Source organism: Gymnodraco acuticeps, unplaced genomic scaffold (genome assembly GCF_902827175.1).
Source record: "Gymnodraco acuticeps unplaced genomic scaffold, fGymAcu1.1, whole genome shotgun sequence".
NCBI lineage: Eukaryota > Metazoa > Chordata > Actinopteri > Perciformes > Bathydraconidae > Gymnodraco > Gymnodraco acuticeps.
The window spans coordinates 1,745,801-1,771,834 of record NW_022990276.1 but is presented as its reverse complement, the minus strand read 5'-3'; the positions used below and the strand labels follow the sequence as shown (position 1 = coordinate 1,771,834).

Sequence of the window (26,034 nt, the reverse complement as noted above, 5' to 3'; positions counted from 1 at the left end):
TTCATGGTCGTACGCAGTGGGCTGCGGTGGAGAAAGGCCACTGTTGGAGCACCATGCGTGGGAGGGGTTAGCCAAACAGAGTCAGGGCCATGGACACACACACACACACACACACACACACACACACACACACACACACACACACACACACACACACACACACACACACACACACACACACACACACACACACACACACACACACACACACACACACACACACACACACACACACACACACACACACACACACACACACCACACACACACACACACACACACACCACAGCACACACACACACACACACACACCATCACACACACACACACACACACACACACATCACCACACACACACACACACACACACACACACACACACACACACACACACACACACACACACACACACACACACACACACACACACACACACACACACACACACACACCACACACACACATCCAGCCAGCCAGCCAGCCAGCCAGCCAGCCACAAAAGTGACACCGCCAACACCACCTTACCAACACAAAGTTATGTCCCCATGACAACAACAGATATAACAAACTAGTTTCCTGGTGGAAAGATGACATGCTTCATGATTATTAACTTGTTTTACAGACAGGTTTTTTTTTTTTAACTCGAAGGAGGAAGAGGAAATGCTGTATAATGTCGGTCACTCGTAAACCCTTAGTTTGCTGCACATAGTTAATCTGAAGTCTAACATTTAAAAAGTATTTAAAATGTTAGTCTGCGCGACTCTAAACGACTTCAATGTTTGTGTTCATACAGAGATCAAATTGTGGGTTGCTCGGTGGTGATTGGCTAAGCTACAGTATATCATTCCATTCACATTAGGGTTGAAATATTTTCATTAACCAATCATCTATTGAATATTTTTCTGACAGCAAAGTATGGCATGTTTGCCTAACGGCCCGTCCACACAGCGGCGTGCGTTGAAGCTTGCCGGTGGGCGTGTCTGAAACTCGACCAACAACCAATCACATGAATCTCCCGCCCCTGACACACAAGCAGCGGTTTGATTGGCTAGAGCTTGTACTGGCATATGATTCGATTGGCTGACGCTTCTGCCGAGGCTTCAAAAGTTGATCATTGCTCAACTTTTGCAGCGAGCCACGCCAGCAAAGCTCCGCTTCCCACAATGCAGTTCGGCGAAAAATGACGTCACCCCATTCAAAGTGAATGGTGAAGCTTTCAACGCACGCCGCTGTGTGGACGGGCCGTTAATGTAAACTTAAAATAAGCTAGAAAAACAATTTCTCGGTTGACCAAATAATCATTGCCTCGTATGGTTTGGAATATGCATTCATTATTTTCTCAAAATCATTTATTCAGGTAGATTATTTGGTCACCAAATGTCCAAAATAATTGTTGAAATGTCTGATGTCTGATGATTTAGCAGATTATTTTCTCGATTGATTGGTTTGTTCTCTTTGAAATATCATAGCGCCATGGCAGATGTATTTAAATGTATTGTGTCGTCTGACCAAGCTTCTAAAACCACAAAATTATTCAATAAACAACCAAGAAATTCTCTCATTTCCATACTTGGAGCCAAAAAGTATGGGGCCATTTTTGCTTGAAAAATTCCTAAATTGATTTATTGAACATAAATATAGTTTACTTTTTTCAATTGACTTGAAAATCATTGCAGCTTTAAAAGTGAGCAATCTGACAGCTTATGCTTTTAATTCCTTGTTGGGTATTGTAAAATTAAGATGCTTGTACAACAAAAGGGAAAGCTGAAATATTCCTTCTATGTTGCACAAATGATATCATCCTCATTACAGGAGATGCGGAAGCCAATCCCTTGTTATCGTTACGTCTCTTTTGATATCAGAGCTACTGTAATATGCGGTTCTGCTCTGACAGACAAATTGAAGTAGTCAGAGGGAAGCTAATTGCGGTTACTCCGAGGGAAGTAGGGAAGGTCACCCCTGCTCTGCGTTTAAAGAGCAGGAGAGGAAAGAGGGGCAGCAGTGGGAGCCTCCTCTGCAGAGACACCGGAGCCAAGTGGTACATTCCAGCATATGGCACAGTTCAGACAACAGATGGAGACAGTCTGTGAGCTCCAACCGTAACCAGACCCTCTTCCCATCACCTCGACTATATCATGGGAGCTGGCATAGAGTGGTGCACTGAGGACACATTTTCATAGGCTGACCCGGAAGATAACATCCCAAGGGGTCCCTCGACAAAAAGCCCAGGGATATGCCCACTGGGTTTTGGGATAATACAGAAAATAAGATCTGTGTCAAACACAGGTTTATGACACTATAGAGTTTTGTTTAGCAGGATGATCTCCACGTATTTACACCGCCTTTATGACTTTTTTGAAGCTAAATGGCAATCGAAAGACGTAAGGCTAACGTTAGGCTTTAAGCGAACTACATAACGGTCACATGATATCAGTCACCACCGTCTGTTTGCAACATCCGTCTTCAGGACACTAGATGTTTTGGATATTTACAAATGGGGTATACACTGAGGTAAAACAATAACATCTCTAAATATTGTGTTAACTACAGACCTTATTTCAGACATCTAAGTAAAAACACGATCAATCGGAAAATGCTGACTCAGATCAGGGTTTAGGGACTCATTCCTGCACCACTTCATAAGCTCCAAACCAGTATTTACTGACGTATGTCGTAGAACAAAATCGAAAATAAATCTCTTTGTATTGTGTTAACCAAAGACCTAATTCCAGGCCGCTAAACAAGAATACGTTCAACAAAACTAAACGGAAGTGCTGCTAACCCTTTTCGGGTTTAAGGACTCATTCCTGCACCACTCTCTCATCTCCCAACCGTGAGAGTCCTACAAACGCGGCCGATTCAGAAATAAAAAAGACCACGAGTGTGCAGCATTTGAACAGAGCGTCCCAGAGGTGCCCAGATCAGCGCCGGTGCTCCGGAGATTCGGCAGCTGCCCCCCCCTCCCCTCCCCTCCCCTCCCATCACATTCCAGTACTAACTAAGTGTCAGGTGGCATCAATCCAATGATAGCCATCAAGCGTACGTGCCTTTGTGTGTGTGTGTGTGTGTGTGTTAAGACTGAGCACGTATGTAGGAGGGGGCTCATTCCTATGTGATTGTGGGGAGCTGCCTGTGTGTGTGTGTGTGTCTGTGTGCATGTGTGTGTGTGTTTTATGCCAACTGGTGTTTGCATTCCTGACCATCTCTGACCAGGCTGAGCTCTAATACTGTACATAAGCTGAGGAAAAATCCAGCACCTGTTTCTTGAATATGTAGCGGCACAGTTCAGCATGTCATAATTCCACCAGGTTGATATGAAGTTACCCTGCAGCCTAACAGTCACTGAGTCACTGTTACATCAGCTCTTACGCAAAACCCACTGCCATTGTGAAACCCCTGAAAACAATAAGAAGTTTTCAGTTTAAACCCCCTCATGCCGAGAAGAGTGGTCGAGATGTGGCCTCACCCAGAAGTGGGCATCTTCATGGTCCATACTGCAATCACGAGGGGGGTCACACCTGTCAATCAAACTCCTTTAATTACATGACGGCGGCTGTCAGAGGGTGAAACGTGCAGTGGAGCAGGTCAAATGATACACAGCTTAAACATGCATTTACACCACTAAGTGTTATGAGCAACAGCGTGCCGGAATCATGTTTTCCAGAAACAACTAAAGGACAAAGTTCATCATAAAGTGGTTTTGCCAGAAGCGATCTAAATTGTTATTGCACCAGCTTTGGTTTTTTTTGTATCTTCAGTGAAGAGACTGTCCAGATGTTTAACCCCACAGTTGAAGATATCATTAACAGAGGTATGTAAGATCACCTGGTACTAAAACTCAGACCTTACCTCAGCGGCACGGGGTAAAAACATCAACCCGTGGCGCTTTGCTCCAGCTGTGCTATTCAAAAAAGCCTCAAAATAATAATCTTTAAAATGAAGAAGTGGTATTTTAAAACAGACAAATCATTAGAGAAGTATCAACACCAAGGCTTGTTCAAAAGCATAGTGCAGTGACTTAAAAAAAACAATGCCAAGTGTGTTTTCCTCACAAGTATGCTGTTAAAATGATCACATGGTCAGAGATGCACTCACCACTGGATGTAGCAAAGTGTACATTATTACGTATATATATTATAAACACATTCTTCAGCTACAGGTGGATTATAAACAAGTGAGTGAAAGTTGAAGGAAAGCCAATATGCTGCACACTTTGTTGAAGAGTAAGATAAACCCTGCCTATGTTATTTAGATATATATACAAGTTAAATTATGCAGTAAAAGATTATATGTATGCACTTAAACTCATGGAAAAGTCCAGAATCTGTTCATGACAAATATATTTTTAAAGAACTAATGGACGCAAGATGTCTCCAACCTAGAGCCCACTTCTAACCACACACAGCCGCACCCATGGGTGGCGCTGGGTGTGGTTAGAGGTCAAACAGACTTCACCCAGAGATGGTGGTGAAACTCTGATTCTCACGCTGGTGTTTTAACCCATTCTGTATCTCTTCCATGCAAGGTGTGAATCTGTTATTCCATTATGTGTATTTATTGTGTTCCTTACTGTTACTTATTAAGTGTTAATGATGATGTGAAGCACTTTGAATCACCTCTGCGTCTGAATATGTGCTATGTAAATAAACGTACCTTACCTCTTTAAGCTAAATATATGTGAGTGGAAGTATACATTAAGACACTGTGACAAAGAGCAATGCATTCACATCACACCTGTCCTTATCTATCCAGACTGAAAACAACACAATCCTTCAATCAACACTGTATGGAAGATATGATATCATTGAGTACAAGCATCATCTAAGATCCTATAATCCATTGCTAGTGGCTTCATAAGGGACTCAATTGTCAAAGGTAGGAGGATTTCGTAGTCAGTTGTAAGCAGATTAGATGTGTTTATTAAAAGACAGCAACATAGAGCATAAAAGTTACAATTTATTGGACTTTGAGTGCAGCGGCAAGGTGTACAATTCAAAATGATGGCTGCACCATTTGAACAAAAAAACTAATTTTGATGATTTTGACTAATATTGCAATTGCACAAAGTTTTGCATCATTACTCTCATTATCTCTGAAACACATTCAAACGATCTCTTTAGATCCATCATTTTTGCACTAGTCCATATTGCGTGATTAATTGAGCAATTTAAAAGCTTCCCTGAGGAACACTGGGCACCTATCTTCCTGTACTAAAACCCTCAAATGAGAGCGTCACTCATTCACACTTCCTACAAGCACCTGGCAGCAGAAGTATAAACACAGGTCACTGTTCTCTCCTTACGCTCGGTCACAAGGAGCTGCGTCGTCCTGTCCTCTGCTTGCTATGAGGCCAGAGTACAGAAATAGAGCGGGAGCTAATGGCTGCAGCTCGCTGTGTTTGTGCTGCTGTTTATCTGGATCTCTCATCATGCCACAGCCTCATTAGCACACACCGGGGAGATTCCTACCAGCACGAGGAGGAGGAGGAGAAGAAGAAGACTGGGGGAAGGTGGTACATGGAGAGGTACACAGACAGGAAGTGGGTGTAATTTCCTCAGGAAGCTATCAGAGGCATTTCTTGTATGACCTATCAGATTAAAAAGGAGAGAGGGAAACAGAAAGCGAGACAGACGGAGAGAAGTATAGAAAAGGCAGAAAGTGATAAAGGTTCAAAGGGTTAAAAGCCCACAAGTGTTTCTGTTAGAAATATTACAGACAAAAGTGCATACATTCACACAGGAACCAGAAGAGGAAGTTAGAGCCCGGCATGAATTAAACCCAGAGATAAGAGAATGAGGAACATTTGAAGTTGAAGTTTGAACAGGAAAGGCAGCATTTTAAACACAATCATGTTATTTTGGCAGTATATTGGCTTTAAGACTAAAACACCACCAAATGAATAAATACAAATGTTTGATCTTCAAAAGTTTGGTTATACTTTTATCTCTACATTTTGTTTTTCAAGTGACTATTATGCTCATTTTCAGGTTCATATTTCTATTTAATGCCTCTACTGGGACATGTCTCCATGCTTTTACGTTCAAAAAGCACTTCATTTTCATCTCATACTACCTCTTTTCACCCTCTGTCTGAAACCAGAGCCCAGTCTGCTGATTGGTTAGCTTGCCGGCTCTGTTTTGATTGATCAACTGCTAAGAGATGTCCCGCACCTTATCACCATGGATGTATAATAAGAACTGGATACAGCGTGGGAGGCGGGGCCTCATTCATTCCTATGAGAGTTGCTCATTAGCGCATGATGACAAAATGGCCCAACTTTTGAGAGAGTGAAACGTCACAGATTACCCGGCATGCCTGAGAAGTACCCGTATGTGCACTCATAGCGCATGCGCAACTTTAACCAAAATGCTCGTTCACATCAAGCACGTCAATTTGCGTACACGTAACAGCACCGTGCGTTCATGACAGCATGGTAATGTTTGTTATTATGATGGATTTGATATTAACGAGGCGGCAGTTAGCGGCTAGCTAGTAATGCTAATGTACACATCAATCGTTATGTACTTCTATTACGCTGTAACAGGATCTAGTGATATCCAACAGAGCTTCATTTAGCATGAAAGAATTATTGCACTGTGTATATATATATATATATATATATATATATATACAGTGCAATAAGCTTCTTAGTGCAATACGAAGCTACAGGGACGTTAATCTACGTCGGTAATATTAACTTTATTTAATACAACATTTACGGTACAAGATTTAATCATACAGCCCATGGAGTATAATATTTTACAAATGATTAATTACAGCAAACACGTGCAATATATCCATTATTACAGCTCCGTGGGATGGCAGTAAGGCGATATGGTCCGTTGTTATTGTGCATCCATGGGTAAAGAGAAACTCATGTAGTACTGAACACGTAACTTGAACGTGCCGGGCAGCGCGGTCCCGTGGGTTAGATGCGCGTTCATAATGCCGAGGGAAATAACTCTCAGAATAACGTTATTAGCACATTTTTACAACTTGAGGAACGAATGTTTTTAATAAGGGCTATACAAACGTTCATACTGGGTAGTTTATTTAGTTTTAAAAAAATTATCCAACGAGTTACAGACCACTCTTTCCCAATGTAAGTCAATGGGAAAAAGTGTTTCCGGGCCTGGCAACCTAAAGGAAGTGTAGTACCGCCGTTTGGCCAGCACGAATATTGTCATCAGACTCCGGCGCACTTCCTGGGGGCTTGCTTATCACATACAACAGGGATCACTGTTTATTGTTTATTATTCCTAGAGACACTTTCGGGGGCCAGCGATTTTTATATAGCCCTGAATTTTGAAGTTGTTGACAGGGGGGGGGGGGGGGGGTGCTAGTGGAGCACGCTCATGTACTGTCAAGTCGCGCCGGAGTAGGGGGGGCTACTGCGAAGCGCATAAAGCAGACTCTTCACGCTAACGAAGGATCACTTCTTCTTCAGGGAAGGCTACGCAGTACGCAGTCTACTGTCCCGCAGCTGCTGCCTCTCTGTTGGACTCCGGTACTGCACATTACTCACGAGACGTTGTAAAACAAAAATGAGTGGGGGGCGAACGCACTAACCACTCCGCCAGCGCCACAGCGCGTGCCGGATGAGAATGTCTGACGTGCCAGATTTGGCCCGCGGGCCGCCAGTTGATGGTCTCTGACGTACAATGTGTTAGAGCGCTAGCCAATAGAAGCTCGAGTCATAGTTCTGTCACTATGCTACAGACGTAAACAAAGGAGTCCAATGGAGGCATTTCAGGCAGGGGAGTAAACTCAGCAGAGTAATTACATGCACTAAAACCTATGTGACACACTATAGGAAAGGACGAATCCCAATAAGCATAAAAGGGCCTCTTGAATCTTTCACAGAAATGTTCAACACAAGCTTACACACTTACGGATTAACCCTGACTTATTATCACTCACTCAAAAGGCCAGTGCTGCATGCATTAACGTCTACGAGGTGACATGACTCTGGCTGTAAGTACTAGTCTATATGAACCCTATAGACTAAACAGAGAGGAAAAGAAGCAAGGGGCCTAGTGAGGAGGGAGGAGCGTGGAGAAGAAATTAAAAGAGGGGACACACTGCAGCAGGAAATGAAGAACAAGGCAGTAACAGTGGAAAGAATGAAAGAAAAAAGATTACAGGCGTAGGAAACATAAGCGTGAGAAAGTCTGGAAAATTGTAACAAGCATAAAAGGCATCCAGAGTCTGTGTTTGAGCACAGACCCACCTGAGAGCTCACCTTTGCATCTGCTCCCAGAATGCAATGCTCATAAAGGAGCACACACACACACACACACACACACACACACACACACACACACACACACACACACACACCACACACACACACCACACACAGCACACACACACACACACACACACACACACACACACACACACACACACACACACACACACACACACACACACACACACACACACACACACACACACACACACACACACACCACCTTTGACCAAACGGTTTTGGCTGCAGCTGGCAGTTAACAGAGAGCTAGCACCTCGGTGAAAACAGACCCAGAGGCATCTCTAGTGTGTGTGTGTGTGTGTGTGTGTGTGTGTGTGTGTGTGTGAGTGAGTGAGTGAGTGGCATGTTTTATAGTTAATATGCATGTTGTCACAGTTATTTTTATAGAACTGGAAGGTGTACATAGCCCTGAACGTACAAGCACAGAATGTGTTTGTATGTTAATGGTGGGAGGGTTTTCTGTGAGGCTACATCCACACTTATACGTTTATGTTTAAAAAGGTCATGGTTCTTAAATATGAATAACATGTGTTCCTGGTGTGTGTAAAGACCCTTTAGTTTCAGATAGCGGCCATGCTCTCTTTTACTACTTATTCTATCTGAAAGTGTGTATCATCAACTCAGATGTGTTCTTCTGTCTTAGGTTACAAGAGGATTTGTCTGACATATTTAGGATCAGTGAAACCAGCCCCGCCCAGAGAGCAACTGCTGAATCTACCTCCATCCGCCATCGACGTTTCCTCGGTATCTCAGACCTGCTAACACAGCAGGAGTTCTCACAATCATCAGAGGATTTCAAGACGCATACATTTTGCTTTGTTTACACCTAGCATCCACTCAGTGTTCAAACCCCAGATAGGCAGAGACTTATTAAACGCCACTGACACGGTTTTAGTTTGTAAACTCCGGGATTGCAATACAGTCCAAATGGGCAGAAAGACATACTTTTGAAGACATATACACTGCCTACATGAGCAGGAAAGCGAGCTATTTGCTGTTCTTCCTCTTTAGTATTTGCAAGGTCATCTAGTGCTTTACATTCATAAGAATAAGAATCGTTCAAAAATAAACCAGAAAAAGATTGGAACCTTCACGAAATACATACAATTAGAAACGCTACACAGCAGGAGGTAACTAACTCCAGAGCAGTTAGTCTGGCACCTATTCACACCTGCGTAGTGCGTACGCATGCCTCATGAATGGTCATGTGATTGTCATATGAGTATGGACGGAGATTCTTTTTGAAAAGGTGCAAAAACGCTCATGTAGTGTGTACTGCTGGTATAGTCTGAGACCTGAGGAGTAATATAAGTATATAATATACAAGTTAACTCAGTGAAATAAAGCAAAAGATAGGCCAGAGCTATGTGCCTCCGCATGACTGGAAATTAATTAAAAACATAAAAAGATTCAAGAACAAGGCTTAACTTGTATTTGTGACAATCATGTGTTAAAATGCAGAAGGACATAACCTTAAGGGTGTGCTTAAAGACGTGTTTAATAAATAATAGTAATAATAGTGTATTTAGCATTTTTTTGGGATGTTTAACCTATAAATGTACACAAAATATATTACATGTCACTTGTTAGACGCTTTTATCCAAAGCGACTTACATACTCTCAGTACTGTGGACAATCCCCACAGGAGCAATTTGGGGTGAAGTGTCTCAGGGACACAACGACATGCTGACTGCAGCGGGACTCGAACTTAATACCCCCTGATACGAAGTCCAGCACTCTATCCACTGAGCCACAGCCGCCAATGACTTGACTTGTTTTGTGAACATCACATTAGGTTGCTTTAAATGATAAAACCATAATCTGACATTTTGTTTGGGTTACAAGTATTTTGCGACCTAAAAAACGAATTACAAGCGAGTAAAAGCAGACAAATGCTGGCTTATAAAAGTACACTCAACTTATTTACACGTGGTGTTCAGTTAAAGGTGGGGTAGGTAAGTTTCGAGATACACTTTTTGTTATATTCCATGGAATGCTCTTAACATCCGGATAGCAATGAATATCTTAAGTGCTTTGACAATAAATACATAAAAATGTCGGAGATTCTGTAAAAAGCACGACCAATCATTTTAGCCGGCCCGGCTAAAGTAACTGGATGGCCTACCTGCCTGTCAGCCTCCATCTGGGCACAAACTTATCTCGTGCCCTCATTGGTCATGTGCGCGTTCGTGTGTTGGAGGAGGGGCTCGGTAAGGAAGTCGGAAGGAAGGGGCAGATTGTTTCCGGCTGTGTATTTTCAAATTCTAGCACACTCGAGCTGGTTTCTCCAAAATTACCTACCCTACCTTAACACATCACTGGGAGTGCTAAGAAGTTGTACACTTGGTCTTGGGGGGTTGCTGAGAAGAAGTCAGAGGAAATAACCCCAATGAAGTGTTCTGGGTTATTGTGGATTTGGCTAAAGACTTTAAAATCATAAAACAACAATCTCTAAAAGGTCTGTGTAACACTGAGAGTGGAATGGTGGAGCTTAACGTTGGCATTATGGAGGGTATTCGACCAATAGTGATTAAAAGTTGGGACATTTCAACCTCTGATTATAATCATTATCTTTTAAGTCCTATGCAAGTCCCCCAACTTAGTGAAAGTGCGAAAAGAGGTGACTACTCCTGACCAGATTAACCTAACAGACAGCACATGAATCTTAAATGCTTCTACAAACACCGGCGCGATTAAAGATAAGGCTCTTATCAACTCACGGAGATAAGACGTATCAAGATAACAAGGCCTTGTGTGACAGCGTGTCTGCATGTGAGCTGAGGCAGGTAAAAGGGCAGCAGAACCGTGGTCTGAACATCACAGAGGGCAAAGATATCCCGGAGATCTCGTCACTGCGAGGAGAGGGTACACTGCAGATAGTGTGCGTACACGGGGAAGTGACATCAGAGGGGGCGGCTCATCTGCGGTGAAGGTGCAAAAAAGGCTTTCTCAAACGTTTTCGACTCTACTTTGTGTCAACCACATCCTTTCTTCATCTCAATTCCTCTACATGTCTCTGCATCTTGTTTCATTTTCCCATTTCTCTCTCTTTTAACCTCCCTCCTCCACCTTTAGCTTTAAATAAAGCGGCCCCTTGTACGGTTCGCTGCAAGACAGCCGGTGCATTCATGGCCGGCAGACAAGGGCCAATTATGTAATTGAACGATCATTACGTAGCGGCTGAAATAAGATTATGGCCAACAGCGCAGGCAAAACACAGGCAGGCTCTTTCAGTGCCTTGTTGTTCAGCGAGAAGTCCAAACAAATCAGAATGTTGGATCCCGCTGGGTTTCCTCATTTTTGCATCAATGACATGTCTCTTGTTTTTTCACAACGACCTTTCCTTGATGTGACTTGATTTTTGATACTGAACAATCCCAACCCCCACTCCCCAAATCTGAGCACAATACTTCCAAGCCTTGTAAACATGATGTTTAACATGGTTTTTGAGCTATTCATCCATTTATAACAGTCGTTTTGTCAGTTTTAGTTTATAGTAATTTGATAATCTGTTAGTATCAAGGTCATTTGGGGAGTTGTTAAGGCTTTTATTTTGAAGGCTTGTTGGTGAATAGTGCTTAAAGCTGCCTTCAAAATAAAGGATGCACTTGGTATTTAATAGGGTTAGGGAATCAAAGGTTAAGGAGTGGTTAGTCACCAGAAAGGCGCATGTTTTTACAAGGGTATTGCAGCTCATTTGCAGATACAAATTGATATATAATACTAGTGTTTTGTTGTTTTTGTATATAGTAATCGATTCATCATTAAATGTCATTGTTTTAGTTAATTCAGGTAGATGTTTATATTTTATTTTGAAGGCAGCTTTGGGCACTGGGTGAATAGTTATTCAATGATAGACAGGCGGAGGTGGAATTGTCCATATGTGTTTTAACCAGGGCAAGACAGGAGGTAAAAGCCGTTCATGGTGCTGTTGGATCATTCAAAAGACAGTAAACTGCATAAATGATATTCTTACCTGCATTGGATTCATCCCGACATAAGACTGGCTATCTGGTGCCTCAGCGAGAGTTTGATTTTTGGTTTGATTTGTTAGTTTTTCTGTACACAAGGTATCCCGAATAACAAGCTGAGCCTCCTCCCTTCTACGTCGTGCACACAGAAATATAAATTCACAGAGTCCTAGCACACTCCTTTTTAATCTGATGTCGTCCCTCAGAGCCAAAGTACACTCTTGCCCCCCCCCCCCCCGAAACCAAACCCTCCCTCCTACTGCCCCCTACTCTCCCCCCTGTCCCCATGTAGAGGTCATTGGCTTCATGGAAACAGTTGATAGGCAGGGGCAAATCGACTGGCATGGATTGGCAGCTCACAGTAAACCTCCAGCTTTGCCTAAATGCTTCCATGTGTGTATGTGTGTGAGTGTGAGTGTGTGTGTGTGTGTGTGTGTGTGTGTGTGTGTGTGTGTGTGTGTGTGTGTGTGTGTGTGTGTGTGTGTGTGTGTGTGTGAGTAATTGATGAGGAAAGAAACATCTGATTGACATTTTGTGACAAAAAACTGCTTTTCCCCCACCCCCAGGTCTGTTTATTGTTGAGGTACGTTCAGTGTTCATTCGCTGCAGATTTTTTAAACACGAAACCAAACGAACCCGCATCAACAACAAGCCAATACTGAATATTTTTGGAAAGGAATTTAGCCTGCCTCTCGGAAGGCAACAATGCCTCTGTACTCGCACACATGCACACCTTGGTTCCTGATGGTAACCTCATGCCAATGGTTTGCGATCCAGCTATGCAGCATTCTTCCCTATCCCTCAAAATAGACCTATTTTGAAAAGTCATATTTCAATCTTTTTTCCCCCAAGACAGTTCTCGGTACTGATCTCTGTTCTGAAAATAGTCAATCTTTTATCGTAAATCTTGAAATTATGACTCAAACTAAGATGAGCGATCAAGCTAACACAAACAATAGAGCTCATAACTTCCCTATTTGAGAATCTGCTGCCAAAGAACACAAAAACAAAGTAAAGGGATACTCAAATGATAGCATTGTACTTCTATAACACTGTTACAAAGTCAATGTAAAGAAAACAGTGCTATCATCTTTTTAATTCAACGCATGCTTCTTCTTTCTCAAAATCTGAAACCTACACAACCGGCAATGCAGGAGATTCTGGTTTGTTATGCTAATGGTGGCTATCGTAGCCTCGAGACGCTAGCCTACAGCAGAGATCAGGAAAGGGTTAAAGAAGTTAGGTAATCACTTGACCTGAATCCACATTTCTTCATGTGTACCAGCAAGCGTGTCAAACATGTCATTATCATATATTGTTACGATATTTATTACAAGATGACAAAAACAAGAAGTATATTTGTCTGTAACGGCCTGAGCGCTAACACACAGTCGCCCACTGTCTGCAGGAGCACTCGCTCAGACTGGGGGACCTTTCACCCCCCGGACCCCCCATCGTTCACTCCTGGAGAGTAAACATCATCTGTGGAGTCGAGCTTTTTCCACCGGGAACCCTCAAATGAAAGAGCTCATTCTCCACACACCACACACACACACACACACACACACACACACACACACACACACACACACACACACACACACACACACACACACACACACACACACACACACACACACACACACACACACACACACACACACACACACACACACACACACACACACACACACACACACACACACACACACACACACACACACACACACACACACACACACACACACACACACACACACACACACACACACACACACACACACACACACACACACACACACACACACACACACACACACACACACACACACACACACACACACACACACACACACACACACACACACACACACACACACACACACACACACACACACACACACACACACACACACACACACACACACACACACACACACACACACACGACTACAGAGAGCTGCCTGTGTAAGCTAATGTCACTTAAAAATCATTGTGCTGAGAATGAGTGCGTACCATATGACTCCTGAACAGTGGGAGCTATGTGTTGCTGCGCAGGGCATGGTGTTACATGAACACATGAAAACAATAATCAATGTTTGACTTATTATTACAATGTGTCAGCTCAGATAAAGGGACCAGTCAGTACGGCTGTGTGTAATGGGAATCTGTTTTATAATAACACACTATGTTAGATTTTCAAAAGGGTTACCCACCAGACGTACACATGTAAGTCCGTGTATTTCTAATTTGTGGTACTACTTAATGTTGTAAAGAGAGCTGTAACATTTGTTTTATTTAAGTGGCGCTATTACGCTCTTTTTCAGGTTCATATTTGTATTTGTGCTTCATCTGTAACATGTTTCCATGCTTTAAGGAGAGAAACTCAAGCCTTTGTAGACCAACTTTAGGGCTCAAACTTTTGCAGACCATTTAGAAAATATATGTAATCTTTTCAAGAGCAATATAGCTTCTTGTGTAATTGATAATACTTTGCCTGTGTCTTATAATCACTTCCTATCAGCTATGAAGTGTATGGAGAATATGAGCTGAATGGTATCGTCCAACAACCCAATTACTCAGGGTTCATACACTTTTTCACCAATGATTTCCAATGACCTCTCCATGACCTTTACCTAATTTTCCATGACCAAAAACATTACTTTCTCAGCGGTACCACTGAAAATGGTTTATTTTAACATGGAGCAGGAAAATAAGGTCTGAAACATGTTGTGCCCGTCTAAAATAAATCCAATAGGCTTACTAGCTTCTGCTCAAATCTCTCACCAGCAAAACACCTCGTCAGTTAAATGCCATTTTACGTTTCATTACTACGCGATACGGTATTTATTAGATGGATAAAATATAAATTATTTGATGCAACTTTAGTTACATTTCCATGACTTTTCCAAAACGTTGGGAAAAATATTGTTTTCCAAAACTTTTCCAGGGCCTGGAATCAGCATTTTGAATTTCCATGACTTTTCCAGATTTTTAATGACCGTAAGAAGAACCCTGATTACTACATTTTCAATCCCATATTAGTCACTGCAGTTCATATGAATACCTGTCCGTCATGAGTCAACATTATTGTAATGAGTGTAGTACTCATTTAGAATGTGCTACAGGCTAAACTATTAGTGTCTGTTATAAAATGGAGTAGTGAGTGAATGAGAGAGTGCTTTCAGACGCCACCTCAGCTCCTTTTAGCGTCTGGTCTGTTCCACGGCAGACAGGTTGACTCATCACAGTAGAAAGAGCACAGGTGTTACTAATAACATTAAAGATGGCTCCGCTCCATTCACAGTGTGATAGTGGACAACAACAGGACCTGAGACAGAAGAAGCTACATGGAACACACATATCATACATTTCATTTGTTACACCTGTGTAAGGACTATTGTTTTCTGTTTAAATACTGTTTTTAATGTGACAAAATAGGTAGATAGAGATGACTCAATTAAGTAAAACCTCTCTGCATTAACAAACTGATATAGAGAGGCGAAGTCCCTCCCTTTCCGGGGGGGCTCCATGCGACCTTATTTCGGAAAAATGATGTATTGAAGTCAATGGAGAGAGAAAGATTATCTTTGGATCCCGTTTGAATTGTGCCACGAATTACACACATGATGTTTGTCAATTTAAAAAATAATTTCCATGTAAAAACAGGTTTGTCGTAAAACTGCTGAAATATAAGACTATGAAAAATACGCAACTAGAAAGACTACAAATCTCAGAATCCCAGTCCCGCATGCTGGCTCTTAGGAACCGACTAACTCCCCTTGTGTGTATGCACAGCTCTCAACGTGCCCAGACTCGTAGTGATTTTCACCTCTTTTAATACTTTCCGCCTCATTCTGAAAGAAAGAAGTGAAATGTTCAACGTGACGGCCGTCTTGGTGTGTGGGGCGAGACGGGAGATGTAGTTCATTGAGCGGTTTACTTGCAAAATTATCTTTTAAATTGACAAACATCATAATGTGTAATTCGTGGCACAATTCAAACGGGAGAGAAAGATAATCTTTCTCTCTCCATTGACTTCAATGCATAACTTTTCCGAAATAAGGTCCCATGGAGCCCCCCGGAAAGGGAGGGACTCTCTATACTGCTTAATGATTCACAACACACAGAAAAGTGTCTCTCTGCTGACACTTCTCTATTGGCTGGGCAATAAATGAAGCATATCAATATTGTGATATGAGACTTGATAATGTCTTACATGTGGGTGTTGTTTTGTCTTCTCCTGGTTTTAAAGGCTGCATTACAGTAACGTGATGTCATGTTCCAAACGTAGCACACTGTTTCATCTGTTCTTTTATTTGCCTTTACCCATTTAGTCATTAAATCCACATTACTGATGTTTTTCATCCAGATATTCTCTCTCAGTACTCTACCTTACATCAATGTTCTGTGAAAGCAACCCTACAAATAACGTCACAAAATATAGATATTGAGTCGTCAGAAATATTGTGAGACATTTCTTCCTATAGCCCAGCCCTACTCCATGATCTCACTTGATGTACGATGTGTTTCCATGGGAGATGAATGCAAACTTTGCAGAAACACATGATGACACCTCACAGTGTGTCACGTTGCTGAATGCTGAGATTAGCTGCGGTTTCAGGTAGAATTATGTCAAAGGCACAGCACCGCATAACCACGTTCCTGTACACACACCTGCAGGGGACATTACATTGACTTACATGCATTTCCTGGAGACTTATCCTAAACCATAACCAACACATGCCTAACCCTTACCCTAACCAAGTCTTCACCCTAAAATGAATGATTCCCCTCATAGGTACCTCCATTATGTCCCCATAAGGGGGGCGAGTCCCCACACGTTACTGTGTAAACATAAGGTCCCCACAAGGATTGTAATGCAAACACACACACACCTTCCCTCCGCCTCACCTCCTGAGCCCCTTTAGGAGGAATCAGTAGATGTCAGTGCTTTCCTGTAGAGAGAAGAAGAGCAGCTCAGTGCGCTCTGTCTCTCATTATCTGCTGCCTGTGCGTCAATCTAACTGCAGCCAGAGGAGAATACCTGTGCTCCCTTTGAAGTGCGAGCCTGACTACAGTAAATTATTAGCTTGCCTGCAACACAGCTCCAGGCCCTCAGGACACCCTCTGGCTGTTCCACACCGGGTGCCATTACCTGTCATTTCAGTTGTTAGGTATCTCTCATAGAGGCTAACAACGACGCCTCGCTCAAGCCTTATCCCAGCTTATCTCCCTACCCTCTGAGAGGCAGTGGATGTGGGTGAGTTTACGTTGGCTTATAACAATAGAGCGAGAGTGAGAGAGACAGGGAGGGAGAGAGCGGCACAGAGACTCTGATTAAATAGCCAACATTCCTTTAAAAGGAAGAGAAGTTAGCCTTTGGGCTCCAGACAAGCCTGTACTTGTAAAACGTGGGGAGAGGGAGAAAGAGACGACAAGTGCAGGGCTCCTCTAGTCTAGCAGAGCGTAACAGGAAGTGGCAGGGCCCTGCTTCACATGGGGCCTCTGGGGTGCAACGTCTGGCTGGGAACGCGTCAGTCTCCGAAAAACCGCCTGCTGCAACACCCTTAACACACACGCAGCAACGTGTAATAATTCGAAAGTCAACTCGTTATCAAAATTCCCTGGAAGTATGAGATGTAATGCTTGATAACAATGCAAAGTGAACGTCTCAGAGGCACAGATCAGTCAAACTGGCCTGGTAACCTGGTAACAGGGTGTTTTATGAGGAGTGATTAATGACAACTTGACGGGTTACTGGCAGGCTCAGCCCACACTGTTCCTGCCTCATATCTTTGGTTAATGACTGCAGTGAGATAATGGTGCCACTCCACACAGTAATTGCAGTTTCCTCTGGGCGCAGGAAACTTTTGCCTTTTAAGCACGGGCAATGTCCTCTGTTCCACACGGCAAAATCATCATGGGTAATCAATTCTATGCAGACACTAATTACTGAACTCTGTCTGGACTCTGTATTTAGGCTGATCAGATGAGTGGTATAGGAAAAGAGGAGGGGGGGCAGAAAAAAAGGGAGGGACTCTTGTCCTACATGGCCTCCTTTCAGGTTGTGCAAATCACAATGTTGACAAATAAATAAGAGGATATGGCACTGGTTATCCAAATAAGCCTCTGTAATCACAGTGGTGCGTTTCATAAATGGGAAAAGTAGAAGAAATAACTTAACAAGAAAAAAACGTGCATTATCGTATTATTTAGCTGTATTTTCTTATGAGAAACAGTACTTCTATGATAAATGTCAGCAGGAGACTCTTGCAAAGAGGATAAAATGTCACAAGGCCACTAGCTATAAACTCAAATGACACACTATGCCCCCTTTGGGAATATTAAAGTGATTTGTAGTTTGATATAATAAGACCAACACTAGTCAAGTAGTAACATCCTACATGGCTATCAGAAAACACACAACTCTGCGACCTGAAGTTATACCAACACAACTGCGTCCATGTACACAATAAGAGTGATTTTTGTTCCAATGCTGCATTAATTTCACCACTATGATGGAATAAAACCGGTTTCAAACCGTGTTTTTACCCGCAGAGCAGATATGTGCACAGCCAGCCGAGCACAACATTCCTCCCGTCTGCAGCCCGTCTGTGAGCGGAGGAATAAACCCGTTTCTCTCGGTTAAAACAAACACCACTTTAAAATTCACCAAACACAGTCTTTAGAAAAGTCCAAACTCTTCCCAATGTTCGTCGGTTTTAGTGTTATAATTAATATACTCACTGGTGAATGCAGAGAAAGAGACAGTCGACGCGTCTAATAGGTTTCCTGTTCGAAAGTTGCCGTGTGTCAGTGGGAAAAAAACATTGTACGCGGAAGTACACATCAAAAAAAGAAAAAAAAGAAAAGCTCAGGGTGGTCAACAGACGGCGGAAACGAAGTAACTATTTAACATTTATAATTATTATTGAACACACCGTGTAAGATGACACATAAAAACGAATGTATAGTAAGTATTTGTGCTCTTAAGCCTCGACTGTCAAAGTTTTTTAAAAGTAGAACCTAACACCGCTTGTTTCCGCACTGTGTTACACAGTAACTCGTCCCCATTGAGTCCCCATATGCAAAACTGAGTAGGCATATACATATGTGGTTAAGTGTTGTTAATGTTGTTTGCACATTCCAACACTTTTTATTTAATACTTTAACACTTTACAGATTCTTTGATAATTATGAGCCAATTTCTTACTTAATCTTAGACAAAAGCCTATTGCATAAAGCAGACTTATCTGTTATCAGCATTATTGATGACTAAGAGTATTGCAGCGAACAGAAAAACACGTTTTCTCTCTATATACTATCTTATTTCTCTCCTAAACCTGCATTAAGCATATATGTTTCCTTTTTTTTTTTTTTACTGTTGATCTACTTTAATGTCTAGCCTTCATTTACCTAAAACAAAATGCACACACCACTGTGAAGCCATGGATACATTACAGACAATAAAGGACATGTGTGTCGTTAAATTAGAGCAATGATTTAACCTACAAAGTAAACCAAACTTCACTACCTGCTCACAGCCTCACTGCGCCTCCTTGTGGAGAAACAGTCACATAACCCTAACCCGTTACACATCTGTATATTCACTTAATTAAAGCTGCATGCATTGTTCTACCAAGTACTCAGTTATTGCGCATAAGTAAAAGTAGCATTACTATTATGTATACTGTGCTACAAGTAAGACATCATGCATTTAAAAAAATCTTATTTAAGTACAAAAGTGTCACCATTTAAATGTACTCAAAGTACTCATTTCAGAATTGTAATATAATATGATTGGATTATAAATAGTGATGCATAATTGTGTTATTTCATTAAATATCTCAGATTGTAAAGGTGGAACTGATTGTAATAATTATGTACACTGCTGGGTAGCTTAGCCTATAATAATATATCATGATGTATTGGTTGATTTATATTTTGTATTAATACCATCTGAATCTGCAAAGTACCCAGCGATTAAAGCCATCTATATAGTGCAGTGAAAAGTAAAATATTTCCCTCTGAGAAGTAGTGCGTCAAAATGAAGATGCATAAAACGGACCTACAAATTGTAATTAAGTACAGAACTTGAGTAAATGTACTAATATACATATCAATACTGACTGCATGTCTATTTAGTAAATCATTGTGTTTAATAACACATGTCACATGATCGGTTTTCCTGGGATTTTAGATTTGTTTGTCTCGAAATAAATTGTATTAATGGTTTACGTCTATTTTCTTGGATAGTGCATTACAGGTTGACACAGTACTGTAGAATGAATTGTGTGATTTCCCTCTACTCGGGCATGTAGTAAGGATTCAAACCTTTGATGATTTTGTGGCGAAGGGTTAACAGAAGACAGGAATGGCCGTTGGGCTGAGAATGAGCCGCAGTATAATGAGGACCCTGTCACTTCCTGTTAGACTCATCCTCGTTGATTGTATCATGGTCATAACCTTATTTTATTCACACATTTTGAGTGGCTTCCATTCTGTGATTTAAGGTTGTAGGAATGAGATATTGTAGATATTTGAGGTCATAAGGTTATATCATTAACTGGGAGGTTGTACACACATTTCTCGAATGTGCCCTTTAAGTTAAAACTGCAAATGTAAGAGTTAATGTCGGATATCGTTCATCATGTCATTCATCCTCACACTTCCAGAGCTTTTATAGGAAACGTTTGTTCATCACTCACGTTATGACCTACCAAACATTTTTAGAAGCTTTTTCACAACTTGGACATTCAATAGTCATTTCCAGATTAGTGGTGAAAGGTCAAGAAAAATGAAAAATATATTACTAGTTGTCGTGTTTATCAGGACGTATTGAATCAACCCCAATTTCAATGTTATTTGTAACAGTCAAATTAATGAATTACTTAATGGCGATGACAGGTGTCTTTGTAATGTAGACACATGTTCTAGAAAATGGTGGGGACTGTATTTCTATTTTTATTATTGTGTAAAATATAGTGTGTGTGTATTTTTACCAATTAGTTTAAAAACAAATGACTTTAATATACAAAATATGTTTTAAAAAAACCTTATTGACATTAAAATCATATTTCTTTACTGTGATACTCTGATTATTTCAAGGTTGTATTAAGTACCTTGTTTTTGTCATCAAAACTAAGTACGATTAGAAAACTCAAATCTGGTCATGATTATTATTTATTTATACTATACTTTATTAACTACAGGAGTTACTAAGTGATCACATAGAAAAATGAAGTTTCATTCCACATAGGGTTGTTACAAATCACACCTCAGTACAGGAATATCAAAGTCAAAATAATTTATGATTGAGATATTTTAGGATAATAGGATTTTGAATTGAATTGAGTCTTTTTATGTCTCTTCTGCAAATGAATTATCCTCAGAATACAAGTGCGGGAGGTGAAGGGACAGTCTGTTACCTAAACACGTGTAAAGAGAAATGATTCAATAGACCTTGGATTATTGTCTTCATTAGTATTAATCTGTATCAATATATCTTTTTTTTTATCACGGTTATCGCCATCACCGGTATATCGCAACACCCCTTATTCTAAATATTTAAATACACTGTGGTGTCAAAAGGAAGATATATCATGTATGTGTTCACTGGCATAAATACAATTGGTGTGAAAAGCTGCAATGTAATTCACACCTTGATGATAGCAATTTAGATTAGAGCCACTTCACATCACTGGTCGACGTCACACAATGAAAACATTTCAACAAACTCACAGTCACAACATCTCACTATTCAGAATAATGTTTATTGCTTTTGAAGATATTAATCTTTTTCTTCTTTTTTGCACTTTCCATTGTTCCTCTTTACAGTAAAACAAAGAGAGGTGACAGGTGAAACCACTGCATTGTCATTTGTGGATGTGTACACACACATACACACACAAAGGAAACCGTATTTACAGCTGTTAGTCAGTGTCCTGGGACTGGAGGCCTTGTTCCTGTAGCAACTCAACAAACATAGAGCTTTACATTGACTTTACAATAGAGCTTTCACAACTAACCGTTTGACAAACCATACAGGCTCTGAAGCTGCTGTACAATATGGTTTAGCGTTTGCTCTGTGTGGAGAAACGGGGCCGGAGGAAGCATGTTGGTCATTAGATCTGCAAACATAAACAGTATTTTTTATTTTTCATATGTCTTCGAGCTAAACCAATTGCTGGCATTGACAAAAAGCACTGATTGAAAAATAATCAAAACAGATTTTCGGGGGAGGATTTAAAAAAAAGAAAACCAATATTATTCACTTTTGACTAATTACAGTACAGTTACACTGGGTGAATGCTAACTATAAAAATAAGTCTACCGGCATGTGTTTGCACCCAAAGGGTTCGTACGCTGGGCACAAATGACCAAAGGGCACAATTAATTTGGGTCGAGAAAATGAGAGACCATTCCCAGTGTGATCTCTGTCCTCATCATAGAAAAACATCTTCAGAGCGCAGATCTTCTGCCGTTAATAATTTAAACTTTGATACACCTAAGCTTATAATTTTTCCAACATGTTTAAATACTGAATTAAATCACAACAATACAGCTAAATCTTATCATAGTGAATCATAATTAAATGTAATGTACACCATAATAAAATATATACAGTGAAATATTCATACAAATTTCTAGGTTGGTCCAGCTCCCCCTAAATGCTCTCTTTTTCTTTCCTTTTTTTTTAGAAAAATGTGCAGGAAATACTTGAACCACAGGACAAAATAAATAATCACAGACTATCACAGTTAACACTATAAGAAATATGGATCTTAACATTTAAATTAACCCGCAGGAAACGATATATCATAAAAAGTAAGTGCAAAATAAATGTAGGGGCATTTTTACTCACAGGGTTACGGGGTAAATGATTTTGGAGACATTGATGGAAATGAGCACTAGGTGGCAGTATTTGACCATGTCTCAAAGTGATCACATGTATTCCAAATCTCAAGAATTATAGGATAAATCTGTAGAATTGGATCGATCTGAGCATTATTTGTTGTTCTGTTCTGTTAGGGATGTTGTTTGTTAATGTTTGTCAAGGCAGGTGCTGCTGTGCTGTAATTTACCACCTCACTGCCTCCTATCATAGCTCGCCTGCAAATTGTTGAGTACTGCAAGCAACGCGTAAAGCAAGTCTACAAAGAACAGGGCGGTCATTTGGTGTGAGAGATCAAAACAGAAAGGACTAGAGGGGGATACAGACAGCTGATACCCTAAAAACTGCACGCTCCATATACTCTGAGATGGACGAGGCAGTGGTGTAATGGACTTAAAAACATACACAGCAAACAGGGAAACAGTCATTTCAGAAGTGAATAACACAACTGAGAAAGTATCTATCCAGAGTGATTGGGGTGGGGGGTGGGGGGTGGGGAGCGGGGGGTTGACAATTTAAAGCAGAAAAGTGTCTCTGAAAAAAGAAAGGAGAGAAAAAGAGAGTTATCAGAGCACAAACTGGCAAGATGGCGGGAGAAGAAGAAGAAGAAGAAGTATTAGCTGTGGATCATTTTGAGAGTCTCTGTCTCCCTGTGTTTTTCATGCGGAGGCAGGGGGGGGGAGAGCGACAGAGGACGGGAGGGGGGCCGGGGGGAGACGGGCTTCAGGCTCTTCAGAGGATGCGGGGAGACTGTGGGGGGGAGAGAGGAGACGGGTGGCAGCACGCTCCCTTTCTTCCCGTCCAGCACTATCTGTGATCGGCTCGCCAGGCTGGGTCCCTTCCTGAAGTCGTTGTCGTTGTCCGAGCTGCAGTCGCTCAGGTCAGTGATCTCCAGGTCTGAGTCTGACTCGGGGTCCTGCTTCAGCCCCCCTCTCCTCTCCGAGGGGCTCTGCAGGCCGGCTCCCAGGCCCAGACTCACGCCCCCTGTGCCCGGAGGATTGGCCTCCGCCCTCTCCCTCTCCCTTTCCCTCTCCCTCTCCCTCTCCGCCAACAACGACGCCCCAATGTCCATGCGACCCAGAGACAGGCTCCCGGGGTACGGAGGGAGGCAGAGTCTGATCGGCTGACCACCCGCCGTGCCGTTCGTCCCCCCGGTTGTCCCCCTCTCACCTGCCTCTGCCGTGGGGAGCAGGGAGGAGAAAGGGTGAGGCAGCTGGGAGAGGCTGCTCTGCAAAGGGTTGGGGTAAAACTGGGAGGGGTAGAGGGAGCCAGGGGGCAGTTTGGGGCAGTTGTTGAGGGAGAAGGCCCCTGGGAGGTAAGGGTTGAAGCCCCAGGGGTAGTCGAAGGGTGGGTTGCGAGCATAGGGGCCCAGCAGGGACGGGGGCTTGGTGTAGCACGGAGCACCTACAGGACAGAGAGGAGATCCAGTTAGCTCTCTGAAGGGCCAAAGGTTCCTTGACATACAACATCCAAGAATGTTCACTAATTATGCTCATCGGTATTAGCAAGTCTAATCAGGAGCCACAGGGGCCAATTCTGCCACGGCTGCTTCCAACACCCACAACAAGAAAAGAAACCTGATGGTTCATTTATGCATGCCAGTACTGAGCAGCACACACACTTCACCGAAAAGCAGATGTGAAGACAAAGATTCTGAAAAATAAACATTGAATTAAGAGTTGAAACCTTCCCAATGTTGCATTAGTAGCTAGACTGAAGCACTCCTTTGTGCACCAGTCGATCCTCAAATAAATACCGAGTTCAATCCCAGATCTAATGTACGATAGAGGGTCTTTTAACATGCTTCTCTTCAGTTATCGTGATGTTATATGCTATCTTAATATTTGTCCTTGTTTGATGAGCAAATGGAGCTGCTGTGATGCAAGTCAAATGTTATACTTGACAATAAATGATTACCTTTTTTGGTATTTCTCCTCGGTTAAACAAGGAGATGGGTTGCACCCCAAAAATCTCAGTGGTGACAGTCACCTTTTAAAAAAAATGTAGCCAAGAAATAATAAAGAATACATGTACGTCCAGGGTTAAGGAAACTCGCAAACAGTCGATCTCCTGTCCCCCCAATTGTTCTCACCGTATCACTTCATCCTAAGGTTTTTACGTAATATAAAAATATTACGTAAAAACCTTAGGATGAAGTACATTTCATACAACACCATGTTCGAATTCCTTGTGAGTGAAACCGAAACAGGGGGTGAATTCGAGGTGATGCTGGAATTCAATTTGAATGCGCAAACAAAAGCATTGCCTCTCCACATACTGTACTTCCTTCCAACTGACAACCAACTCAAAGCTGCCTCTCTGCTGCACCCTCACTCTCCTCGCTCTGTGTTTCACTCCGTTATTTACTATGCAGGGCTAATTTGACAGTGGTGAAGTCTCTGCGTGCTGGGCCAGGAGTAGCTGGCAGACACATGAATATTGAATCAGTCAGGCAGGCCTCACTTGCTTATGAAAACACAGTAATGGGCGCCCACAGGCCACAAACTGAAGCCTGCACCCTCAATTAGGGCCTTCCTGCCTGGGAAGGGATTAGGACAGCAGGGACACATGGGAGGGAGAGGAGGGTGAGAAGGGAAGAAGGGGGGAAAAGGACCTGAGGACAAACAGAGTGGGGAGGAAGGAGGGGGTGTGTGTGATGTGTGTGTGTGTGTGTGTGTGTGTGTGTGTGTGTGTGTGTGTGTGGGTGTGTGTGTGTGTGTGTGTGTGTGTGTGTGTGTGTGTGTGTGTGTGTGTGTGTGTGTGTGTGTGTGTGTGTGTGTGTGTGTGTGTGTGTGTGAGAGTACATCTGTTTATACTCTCTGGCGCTGCACGTTCGTACACATTCTGATGCACGTATAAGAAACAAAGGCAGATGCACATACATAACGACATTA

At 42.0% G+C, this 26,034-nt stretch overlaps 2 protein-coding genes across 11 annotated transcripts in view; both read right to left on the bottom strand.

Annotated features, from left to right (window-relative positions):
• The window catches only part of arhgef1b (Rho guanine nucleotide exchange factor (GEF) 1b), a 53,604-nt gene extending 34,305 nt beyond the window's left edge, over positions 1 to 19,299 (bottom strand). For 4 of the 10 annotated variants that reach the window (XM_034221655.1, XM_034221657.1, XM_034221662.1 and 1 more), the window contains exon 1: positions 3,467 to 3,493. In XM_034221655.1, coding sequence (XP_034077546.1) covers positions 3,467 to 3,493 — 27 coding nt within the window. Of the gene's footprint in view, positions 1 to 3,466; positions 3,519 to 12,248; positions 12,410 to 18,993 lie in introns of those variants that run through there. The other 6 variants (XM_034221660.1, XM_034221661.1, XM_034221653.1 and 3 more) reach the window with 5 other exon arrangements.
• Positions 19,300 to 21,999: 2,700 nt separating this feature from the next.
• The window catches only part of erfl1 (Ets2 repressor factor like 1), a 42,647-nt gene continuing 38,612 nt past the window's right edge, over positions 22,000 to 26,034 (bottom strand). Inside the window, exon 7 of the mRNA XM_034221652.1 lies at positions 22,000 to 24,544. Within this exon, the coding sequence (XP_034077543.1) occupies positions 23,757 to 24,544 (788 nt within the window). The 3' untranslated portion in view covers positions 22,000 to 23,756. The remainder of the gene's footprint in view (positions 24,545 to 26,034) is intronic.